At 44.1% G+C, this 12,108-nt stretch overlaps 1 protein-coding gene across 1 annotated transcript; it reads right to left on the bottom strand.

Annotated features, from left to right (window-relative positions):
- Positions 1–6: 6 nt before the first annotated feature.
- Positions 7–11,870, bottom strand: LOC128701081 (zinc finger protein 497-like). Its single transcript, XM_070082026.1, has 3 exons — positions 11,216–11,870; positions 3,203–3,733; positions 7–2,681 (listed from the first exon to the last, which is right to left on the bottom strand). Exons 1-3 carry the CDS (start codon positions 11,868–11,870, stop codon positions 1,423–1,425), a joined length of 2,445 nt encoding a protein of 814 aa, XP_069938127.1. The 3' UTR covers positions 7–1,422.
- Between the last annotated feature and the right edge of the window lie 238 nt (positions 11,871–12,108).

Genomic DNA, 12,108 nt, shown 5'->3' with positions numbered 1-12,108 from the left:
AATTTATAAAACCAGACCAACAGTAACACCCGGTTTATGTGACCGGTTTATGTGACTGGTTTATGTGACTGGTTTATGTGACCGGTTTATGTGACTGGTTTATGTGACCGGTTTATGTGACCGGTTTATGTGACTGGTTTATGTGACTGGTTTATGTGACCGGTTTATGTGACTGGTTTATGTGACTGGTTTATGTGACTGGTTTATGTGACCGGTTTATGTGACTGGTTTATGTGACTGGTTTATGTGACTGGTTTATGTGACCGGTTTATGTGACCGGTTTATGTGACCGGTTTATGTGACCGGTTTATGTGACTGGTTTATGTGACTGGTTTATGTGACTGGTTTATGTGACTGGTTTATGTGACTGGTTTATGTGACTGGTTTATGTGACCGGTTTATGTGACCGGTTTATGTGACTGGTTTATGTGACTGGTTTATGTGACTGGTTTATGTGACCGGTTTATGTGACTGGTTTATGTGACTGGTTTATGTGACTGGTTTATGTGACCGGTTTATGTGACCGGTTTATGTGACTGGTTTATGTGACTGGTTTATGTGACTGGTTTGCAGGCACAGTCTGAGTGATCAGTCACTCCTTAAGACCAGTAAGACAATGGCAGAACTTTTTACTTAAGCAACAACTTAAGACAATAATGAACCTTAGGCCTAGCAATATATCAAGAATTTCGGCCTTAAGCCTATTAACATAAATTCCGTGAGTTAACTGATCTCAACACAATATTTGTAACCTAGGCCTATCTTAGGCCTATCAACATAACACATTCCACCTATGTGATAATGTTTAAAATTACAAAAAATAGGCCTAAATTAAGGCACTAAATATACTCATTATTCTGGGTTTTATTAACTAAAATATAGAATAAAAAAAAATAAAAAATAAAAATCAAAGAATTCCTTTTTTAAGCCGCAAAAATGTAGGCTACAAATATCTGCTTGTGGACAGTTATACAATGATGTATAAATACAGTCAGGGGCTGTATTATGTATTAATAATGACTAATACAATAACAGTTATACAATAGATAACACATCAATGTTCATTGTAAAAACTGTGGAGAAAAATATAGAGAATAACTATGGGAAGGTATTATTGAATGTGAATAAAGTTGAAGTAACTTCAGGGACGACCCTCGTGGTTATATTGACGACCCTCGCGGTTATATCCCCTCAATCCTCTGCAATTCACTTCAAATGGAACAAAAGCTTTAAATACCTAAATGTCTCGCAGTAACTGCGATTGTTTGAGAGATAGTTGAGATTGACGAGACATTGTTCAATGTTCTATGTGATCTATAACAAACACGTCTGATGGAAGACGGTAATGGATAGCAAGTTGAAGATGGTAGTTGATAATGTTGTGCTGACACACGGAATTGATGGTTAGAATCCATGATTGACTTAGGTAACTGATATGTTGTCCTGGTTAGGGTCCAGAATTAAACGAATTTTCTTGGCAGAATTGACCTTCTTGGAGACGCCATATATATGGTCCACCAGACGAGTCTCACTCACAAAACGAGCCATACAAGATGGACACTCAAATTCCCTCTTCCTGCTGTGTAATTTTCCATGTCTGGTTAAGGCTAACTTAGTTTGAAATTTGTGGTTACAGACAGAACAAATGAAGGGTAAGTTCCTCCTGACGGAGACAACATGATCATCAAGGTAACTTTTCTTGGTAAATATGATCCCACAATCAAGGCATCGAGGAGGCATCTGGATGTTCTTCTTAATGCCATGAACTCGAAGTGAGTATCTGGAGGGGAAGTGTGAACCGCAGCAACAGCAAGGTAACCGGCGCTGCTTACCATGCAGTTTTTCATGGGAAATACGACTTATTTCGGAAACAAATGCATGACTACAGAAGAAACATTTGAAGATCCTTCTCTCAGTGTTGGTCATAAACTGACGCTGGTGTTCTTCAAGACCTTTACTGGTTTTAAACTTGACGCTACACACACTACATGTATTCTCCAGGACGGGAGTATTTCTATGTTGTTGTCTGTGCATTATGTGGTGATGCTTGCGACCACATGCACTAGGAAACACATGTCTGCAGTAGAAACACTTAAATCCATTCTCTGTCTCTTGGTTGGTGAAGCGAAGAACGTGTTTCTTGAAGTTAATCTCTTGGACAAAAATCTGACCACACTCGTCACACTTAAACATCTGTGGGACAGAGATATGCCGCTGCTCGTTGCTAGCATATTTTCCATGCCCTTGGCAGCCAGCATTGTTGCAGCATGCAGAGTTCTGTTCTGTGGTGTTAGGGGTGTGTGTTTCACTCCAGTGGTTAGGTGCAGTGGGAGATGGGAGAGGACTTGGCCCACTAGCAAAAATGTTGCAACACTGACTGCAATTGCAAGACTTCCCATCTGCTGGAGTAGCTGGCTCGTGTGTTGCTTGAAGTAGGTTGATCATACTGAAGGAGGTTGTGTGTGTGTCCTGTACTGATGTGTGACGTCCTACTGGTTGGGATGACCCTGCCAGGGATGTCCCTGTCTGGGATGACCCTGCCAGGGATGTTCCTGCCAGGGATGTCCCTGCCAGGGATGACCCTGCCAGGGGGAACGAATGTTGCAGCCTTGACACACAGTAACAACCCTGACAGCCACAAGCTGGTACGTTCCCTGTTCCTTCGTTACTCCCTCGTCTGTCTGCCGGCAACAAGTACAAATCAGCATTAATATACTCAGCAATCAACCTGATATAGTCGCTTTATTTAATACAAAACCCGTGGACTACACAAAGGTCATTAAAGCTGCGTATCTGAAATATAAATTGAAACTCACGACATACACAGATATACACATCTAGATGTGTAAAACCTTGCTCAATAAACGAGGGCAGATAATGGTAAAAAACTATAAACAACTTACAATTAATAGACCAAACCGTAAAAAAAAATATCACTGACTATATTTTAATTACCTAAATGACACACAAAGACACACACACGTTTTGTATACACTAGTCTAGGGTAAATATGATCTAGAAATTAATACACACATTACCATGTGCTAAATATATAACCCCATTACCGTAAAGTTAGCTCTAACTCCATCAAAAAACCATGTCTAACATTAAACGTGGTTTTTTAATGGTATTTAAAAGATATCACTACATAAGACAACTTACTGGTATATGCAAATGGTAACTAAGTAATGTACATAAATACCTTCAGTGGTGGATGGTGAGACGTTAGGGTCAGCAGGAGAGGCAGCAGACGTAGCGTTATCAGGGGCAGCAGACGTAGCGTTATCAGGGGCAGCAGACGTAGCGTTATCAGGGGCAGCAGACGTAGAGTTATCAGGGGCAGCAGACGTGGAGTTATCAGGGGCAGCAGACGTAGAGTTATCAGGGGCAGCAGACGTAGAGTTATCAAGGGCAGCAGACGTCGAGTTATCAGGGGCAGCAGACGTAGAGTTATCAGGGGCAGCAGACGTACAGTTATCAAGGGCAGCAGACGTAGAGTTATCAGGGGCAGCAGACGTAGAGTTATCAAGGGCAGCAGACGTCGAGTTATCAGGGACAGCAGACGTAGAGTTATCAGGGGCAGCAGACGTAGAGTTATCAAGGGCAGCAGACGTCGAGTTATCACTGCAATACACTGAAGAGCAGTGACTACAGCAGGAGGAACAGCTGTCTCTACGTCTCTCACTGCTAACATCAGGATTCCTAAGGTCTTCGTACATCTCATCATTCCCATCTGCAGATCAAGGGTCAGACACGGTTAGTTGGTTGTCAAGTTGGCTGGGGGAGTTTAAAGTCTATCTACTAAACGACGCTTAATGGGGTTTAAAGCCTAACGCTACACCATTAAGTCTGAATGTAGCCAGAAAACAGCCAGAAATACTTGAAAAGTCCAAACATGAGCCTATTGGCATCAAAATAAAGTATATTTTTAACAAACAGGCCGTTTGCATGCATATATATATATATATATATATATATATATATATATATATATATATATATATATATATATATATATATATATATATATATATATATATATATATATATACATAACAAAGGCAGTGTTGGTGTGAGTACAGACATATCATGGCAGATATACTCATCAGAATATGTGACATATTATGCAGGCAGATGTTACTACAAAATAATTACTGGTATAATAATTGATATTGTACTGTGTGAGGCTTATGTAGGTAGTACTGTACGAGGCTAGTGTAGGTACTGCTGTACGAGGTTAGTGTAGGTACTGCTGTACAAGGCTAGTGTAGGTACTGCTGTACAAGGCTAGTGTAGGTACTGCTGTACGAGGTTAGTGTAGGTACTGCTGTACAAGGCTAGTGTAGGTACTGCTGTACAAGGCTAGTGTAGGTACTGCTGTACGAGGCTAGTGTAGGTACTGCTATACAAGGCTAGTGTAGGTACTACTGTACAAGGCTAGTGTAGGTACTGCTGTACGAGGCTAGTGTAGGTACTGCTGTACGAGGCTAGTGTAGGTACTACTGTACAAGGCTAGTGTAGGTACTGCTGTACAAGGCTAGTGTAGGTACTGCTGTACGAGGCTAGTGTAGGTACTGCTGTACAAGGCTAGTGTAGGTACTACTGTACAAGGCTAGTGTAGGTACTGCTGTACAAGGCTAGTGTAGGTACTGCTGTACAAGGCTAGTGTAGGTACTGCTGTACAAGGCTAGTGTAGGTACTGCTGTACAAGGCTAGTGTAGGTACTGCTGTACAAGGCTAGTGTAGGTACTGCTGTACAAGGCTAGTGTAGGTACTGCTGTACAAGGCTAGTGTAGCTACTGCTGTACAAGGCTAGTGTAGCTACTGCTGTACAAGGCTAGTGTAGGTACTGCTGTACAAGGCTAGTGTAGCTACTGCTGTACAAGGCTAGTGTAGGTACTGCTGTACAAGGCTAGTGTAGGTACTGCTGTACAAGGCTAGTGTAGGTACTGCTGTACAAGGCTAGTGTAGGTACTACTGTACAAGGCTAGTGTAGGTACTGCTGTACAAGGCTAGTGTAGGTACTGCTGTACAAGGCTAGTGTAGGTACTGCTGTACGAGGCTAGTGTAGGTACTGCTGTACAAGGCTAGTGTAGGTACTGCTGTACAAGGCTAGTGTAGCTACTGCTGTACAAGGCTAGTGTAGCTACTGCTGTACAAGGCTAGTGTAGGTACTGCTGTACAAGGCTAGTGTAGCTACTGCTGTACAAGGCTAGTGTAGCTACTGCTGTACAAGGCTAGTGTAGGTACTGCTGTACAAGGCTAGTGTAGGTACTGCTGTACAAGGCTAGTGTAGCTACTGCTGTACAAGGCTAGTGTAGCTACTGCTGTACAAGGCTAGTGTAGGTACTGCTGTACAAGGCTAGTGTAGCTACTGCTGTACAAGGCTAGTGTAGCTACTGCTGTACAAGGCTAGTGTAGGTACTGCTGTACAAGGCTAGTGTAGCTACTGCTGTACAAGGCTAGTGTAGGTACTGCTGTACAAGGCTAGTGTAGGTACTGCTGTACAAGGCTAGTGTAGGTACTGCTGTACAAGGCTAGTGTAGGTACTGCTGTACAAGGCTAGTGTAGGTACTGCTGTACAAGGCTAGTGTAGCTACTGCTGTACAAGGCTAGTGTAGGTACTGCTGTACAAGGCTAGTGTAGGTACTGCTGTACAAGGCTAGTGTAGCTACTGCTGTACAAGGCTAGTGTAGGTACTGCTGTACAAGGCTAGTGTAGGTACTGCTGTACAAGGCTAGTGTAGGTACTGCTGTACAAGGCTAGTGTAGGTACTGCTGTACAAGGCTAGTGTAGGTACTGCTGTACAAGGCTAGTGTAGCTACTGCTGTACAAGGCTAGTGTAGGTACTGCTGTACAAGGCTAGTGTAGGTACTGCTGTACAAGGCTAGTGTAGCTACTGCTGTACAAGGCTAGTGTAGGCACTGCTGTACAAGGCTAGTGTAGCTACTGCTGTACAAGGCTAGTGTAGGTACTGCTGTACAAGGCTAGTGTAGCTACTGCTGTACAAGGCTAGTGTAGGTACTGCTGTACAAGGCTAGTGTAGGTACTGCTGTACAAGGCTAGTGTAGCTACTGCTGTACAAGGCTAGTGTAGGTACTGCTGTACAAGGCTAGTGTAGGTACTGCTGTACAAGGCTAGTGTAGCTACTGCTGTACAAGGCTAGTGTAGGTACTGCTGTACAAGGCTAGTGTAGGTACTGCTGTACAAGGCTAATGTAGCTACTGCTGTACAAGGCTAGTGTAGGTACTGCTGTACAAGGCTAGTGTAGGTACTGCTGTACAAGGCTAGTGTAGCTACTGCTGTACAAGGCTAGTGTAGCTACTGCTGTACAAGGCTAGTGTAGGCACTGCTGTACAAGGCTAGTGTAGGTACTGCTGTACAAGGCTAGTGTAGGTACTACTGTACAAGGCTAGTGTAGGTACTGCTGTACAAGGCTAGTGTAGGTACTGCTGTACAAGGCTAGTGTAGGTACTGCTGTACAAGGCTAGTGTAGCTACTGCTGTACAAGGCTAGTGTATATCCCCTGAGGTGTATGTCACTATACACACCAGTGTATAATATATATATCAATGTGTATAACTCAGTGCTCAATCCATATACATCCTCTGACAAATAATACATCAAAGTGTATATCTGATACAGTAGTGAGAGAAATACACTAATACAACCTTTGTCAACAACAGAACCAGTGGCTCATACGAAATAATAATGTATTATTACTATGATTATTATTATTATTACTACTACTGTTATTAGTAGTATTAATATTATTAGTTATCGTGGCTGACCTACAGTTATCGTGGCAGTCCTACAGTCATCGTGGCTGGCCTACAGTCATCGTGCTGACCTACAGTCATCGTGGCTGACCTACAGTCATCGTGGCTGTCCTACAGTCATCGTGGCTGTCCTACAGTCATCGTGGCTGACCTACAGTCATCGTGGCTGACCTACAGTCATCGTGGCTGACCTACAGTCATCGTGGCTGACCTACAGTCATCGTGGCTGACCTACAGTCATCGTGGCTGACCTACAGTCATCGTGGCTGACCTACAGTCATCGTGGCTGACCTACAGTCATCGTGGCTGACCTACAGTCATCGTGGCTGACCTACAGTCATCGTGGCTGACCTACAGTCATCGTGGCTGACCTACAGTCATCATGGCTGACCTACAGTCATCGTGGCTGACCTACAGTCATCGTGGCTGACCTACAGTCATCATGGCTGACCTACAGTCATCGTGGCTGACCTACAGTCATCATGGCTGACCTACATCATCGTGGCTGACCTACAGTCATCGTGGCTGACCTACAGTCATCGTGGCTGACCTACAGTCATCATGGCTGACCTACATCATCGTGGCTGACCTACAGTCATCGTGGCTGACCTACAGTCATCGTGACTGACCTACAGTCATCGTGGCTGACCTACAGTCATCATGGCTGACCTACAGTCATCGTGGCTGACCTACAGTCATCGTGGCTGACCTACAGTCATCGTGACTGACCTACAGTCATCGTGGCTGACCTACAGTCATCGTGGCTGACCTACAGTCATCGTGGCTGACCTACAGTCATCGTGGCTGACCTACAGTCATCGTGGCTGACCTACAGTCATCGTGGCAGACCTACAGTCATCGTGGCTGACCTACAGTCATCGTGACTGACCTACAGTCATCGTGGCTGACCTACAGTCGTCGTGGCAGTCCTACAGTCATCGTGGCTGGCCTACAGTCATCGTGCTGACCTACAGTCATCGTGGCAGACCTACAGTCATCGTGGCTGACCTACAGTCATCGTGGCTGACCTACAGTCATCGTGGCTGACCTACAGTCATCGTGACTGACCTATAGTCATCATGGCTGACCTACAGTCATCGTGGCTGACCTACAGTCATCGTGGCTGACCTACAGTCATCGTGGCTGACCTACAGTCATCGTGGCTGACCTACAGTCATCGTGACTGACCTAGTCATCGTGGCTGACCTACAGTCATCGTGGCTGACCTACAGTCATCATGGCTGACCTACAGTCATCGTGGCTGACCTACAGTCATCCTGGCTGACCTACAGTCATCGTGGCTGACCTACAGTCATCGTGACTGACCTACAGTCATCATGGCTGACCTACAGTCATCGTGGCTGACCTACAGTCATCGTGGCTGACCTACAGTCATCGTGGCTGACCTACAGTCATCGTGGCTGACCTACAGTCATCGTGGCTGACCTACAGTCATCGTGACTGACCTACAGTCATCATGGCTGACCTACAGTCATCGTGGCTGACCTACAGTCATCGTGACTGACCTACAGTCATCGTAACTGACCTACAGTCATCGTGACTGACCTACAGTCATCGTGACTGACCTACAGTCATCGTGACTGACCTACAGTCATCGTAACTGACCTACAGTCATCGTAACTGACCTACAGTCATCGTGACTGACCTACAGTCATCGTGACTGGCCTACAGTCATCGTAACTGACCTACAGTCATCGTGGCTGACCTACAGTCATCGTGGCTGACCTAGTCATCGTGGCTGACCTACAGACATCGTGACTGGCCTACAGTCATCGTAACTGACCTACAGTCATCGTGGCTGACCTACAGTTATCGTGGCTGACCTACAGTCATCGTGACTGGCCTACAGTCATCGTGTCTGACCTACAGTCATCGTGGCTGACCTACAGTCATCGTGGCTGACCTACAGTCATCGTGGCTGACCTACAGTCATCGTGGCTGACCTACAGTCATCGTAACTGACCTACAGTCATCGTGGCTGACCTACAGTCATCGTGACTGACCTACAGTCATCGTGGCTGACCTACAGTCATCGTGACTGGCCTACAGTCATTGTAACTGACCTACAGTCATCGTGGCTGACCTACAGTCATCGTGGCTGACCTACAGTCATCGTGGCTGACCTACAGTCATCGTGACTGACCTACAGTCATCGTGGCTGACCTACAATCATCGTGACTGGCCTACAGTCATTGTAACTGACCTACAGTCATCGTGGCTGACCTACAGTCATCGTGGCTGACCTACAGTCATCGCGACTGACCTACAGTCATCGTGGCTGACCTACAGTCATCGTGGCTGACCTACAGTCATCGTGACTGACCTACAGTCATCGTAACTGACCTACAGTCATCGTAACTGACCTACAGTCATCGTGACTGGCCTACAGTCATCGTAACTGACCTGCAGTCATCGTAACTGACCTACAGTCATCGTGACTGGCCTACAGTCATCGTAACTGACCTGCAGTCATCGTGGCTGACCTACAGTTATCGTACATAAGTTACATAAGCCTAGCAACAATATTGAAGATCAGTGAAGCGTAACGGTAGCCGGCGGCGGCGGCGGCGGCGGCGGAGGCGGCGACCACGAGAACTTTAAGTTACAAAGTTTGAACTTAACAATAACCTGGACTATTCCTCTACCCGGGTAATCAAGGTTTGATACCAGGAAAGGAAGTCCTAGCCCTTGGATCAAGAGCCCTTCACCAGCACAAATATTAAAGAGTAAAACTATATACAACAGCCCACAATATTTTATTATTATAATAATAATTATTAAGTGTATATATACTGAGGTGTATATCTGTGTATATACACTGAGAGGTGTATATCTCAGTGTATATACACTGAGAGGTGTATATCTCAGTGTATATACACTGAGAGGTGTATATCTCAGTGTATATACACTGAGAGGTGTATATCTCAGTGTATATACACTGAGAGGTGTATATCTCAGTGTATATACACTGAGAGGTGTATATCTCAGTGTATATACACTGAGAGGTGTATATCTCTGTGTATATACACTGAGAGGTGTATATCTCAGTGTATATACACTGAGAGGTGTATATCTCAGTGTATATACACTGAGAGGTGTATATGTGTATATACACTGAGATGTGTATATCTGTGTATATACATTGAGGTGTATATATCTGTGTATATACACTGAGAGGTGTATATCTCAGTGTATATACACTGAGAGTTATATATCTGTGTATATACACTGAGAGGTGTATATCTCTGTGTATATACACTGAGAGGTGTATATCTCTGTGTATATACACTGAGAGGTGTATATCTCTGTGTATATACACTGAGAGGTGTATATCTCTGTGTATATACACTGAGAGGTGTATATCTCAGTGTATATACACTGAGAGGTGTATATCTCAGTGTATATACACTGAGAGGTGTATATGTGTATATACACTGAGAGGTGTATATCTGTGTATATACACTGAGAGGTGTATATCTCAGTGTATATAACACTGAGAGGTGTATATATCTGTGTATATACACAGGAAGGTGTATATCTGTGTATATACACAGGAAGGTGTATATATCTGTGTATATACACAGGAAGGTGTATATATCTGTGTATATACACAGGAAGGTGTATATATCTGTGTATATACACTGAGAGGTGTATATATCTGAGTGTATATACACTGAGAGGTGTATATATCTGAGTGTATATACACTGAGAGGTGTATATATCTGAGTGTATATACACTGAGAGGTGTATATCGACCCTCGTCTGGTAGATAGGCTTCAAACCTAAAACAACAACATAAAAAGGCCTATACAATTTGGGGATGTTTATATTTAATAGGCTGTTTCAAATTATTTCTCTCCGTAAATTTTTGAATATCTGGCAACGGTTTATTGAAGGAGGTGGGGGGGAGGGGGAGGGGGGAGGTGGTGGGAGGTGGGGGGAGGGGGATGTGGGGGAGAGGGGGGAGAGGGGGGAGGTGGGGGAGAGGGGGGAGGAGGGGCGAGGTATTATTATTGTTATTATTACATCAATCCACACGAAGCGCTAAGCCCACAAGGGGTCCAGAATGAGCCATCCTTCTCTTTCCTCGGATCAGACATCACTGCTTCTCCAAACTAAAGTTACGTAATAAACCCAACGGGTTTAGAGCCTCTCCATATATATATATATATATATATATATATATATAATATATATATATATATATATATATATATATATATATATATATATATATATATATATACAGAATTATACTTTAATACAGAATTATAACCTAAATGGTTATATTTAAAATGTGCGCTAATCCCGGGAGTGGATCAGGCTTGATCCGAGGAAGGGGAGATCAGCTCCACTTCCTCGGAACAAGAGCCCTTAAAGTCGTTAAACGAGTAAAAAATATAAAGTTAACTTACTATAATCTGAGAAGCTGTTGTCTGAGCTGACAGAAGTTGACTTGTCGAAAGAACTGCTTTCATCTGACGATGTCCGTGGCAGGTCTGCATTCATGGTCCTGAAGTCTGCATTCATGGTCCTGAAGTCTGCATTCATGGTCCTGGAGTCTGCATTCATGGTCCTGAAGTCTGCATTCATGGTTCTGAAGTCTGCATTCATGGTTCTGGAGTCTGCATTCATGGTCCTGGAGTCTGCATTCATGGTCCTGAAGTCTGCATTCATGGTTCTGAAGTCTGCATTCATGGTCCTGGAGTCTGCATTCATGGTTCTGAAGTCTGCATTCATGGTCCTGGAGTCTGCATTCATGGTTCTGAAGTCTGCATTCATGGTTCTGACGTCTGCATTCATAGGTTTGAAGTCTGCATTCACGTTCTCTAAGTCTTCATTCATGGTCTTCAAGCCTTCCTTCACGACCCTGAAGCCTTCCTTCACGACCCTGAAGCCTTCCTTCACGACCCTGAAGCCTTCCTTCACAACCCTGAAGCCTTCCTTCACGACCCTGAAGCCTTCCTTCACAACCCTGAAGCGTTCCTTCACGACCCTGAAGCCTTCCTTCACGACCCTGAAGCCTTCCTTCACGACCCTGAAGCCTTCTGTGGAAAATACTGCATTCATTTTCCAGAAATACAATAGTTATATATAATTAGATAGCCATACTGTATTTAATAAAAATTATATTATAAATAATGGGAAGAAGGTGCGCCGGCACAGACGACACTCGCCATCTTGGTTCTGAATTTTGCACAAACGTTAGTGTAATGGGAAGGAAATTTTTCGTGCTGTAGAGGTTAAAATTGTGTTGACACCTCTCAAATAGGAGGCGAAATTGTTGGACATGCATTCCTGCATAACT

This window comes from Cherax quadricarinatus, unplaced genomic scaffold, assembly GCF_038502225.1.
Source record: "Cherax quadricarinatus isolate ZL_2023a unplaced genomic scaffold, ASM3850222v1 Contig6150, whole genome shotgun sequence".
NCBI classification, from domain to species: domain Eukaryota; kingdom Metazoa; phylum Arthropoda; class Malacostraca; order Decapoda; family Parastacidae; genus Cherax; species Cherax quadricarinatus.
This window is presented reverse-complemented; position numbering and strand designations above follow the sequence as displayed.

Excerpts from the sequence above, each read along its gene's own strand:
- LOC128701081 (XM_070082026.1), bottom strand. The coding sequence starts at position 11,870 with ATGAATGCAGTATTTTCCACAGAAGGCTTCAGGGTCGTGAAGGAAGGC. Across the intron at positions 3,734-11,215 it reads CAACAGCTTCTCAGATTATA|ATGGGAATGATGAGATGTAC; the intron begins GTAAGTTAACTT and ends CTTGATCTGCAG. Across the intron at positions 2,682-3,202 it reads CTCACCATCCACCACTGAAG|ACAGACGAGGGAGTAACGAA; the intron begins GTATTTATGTAC and ends TGTTGCCGGCAG.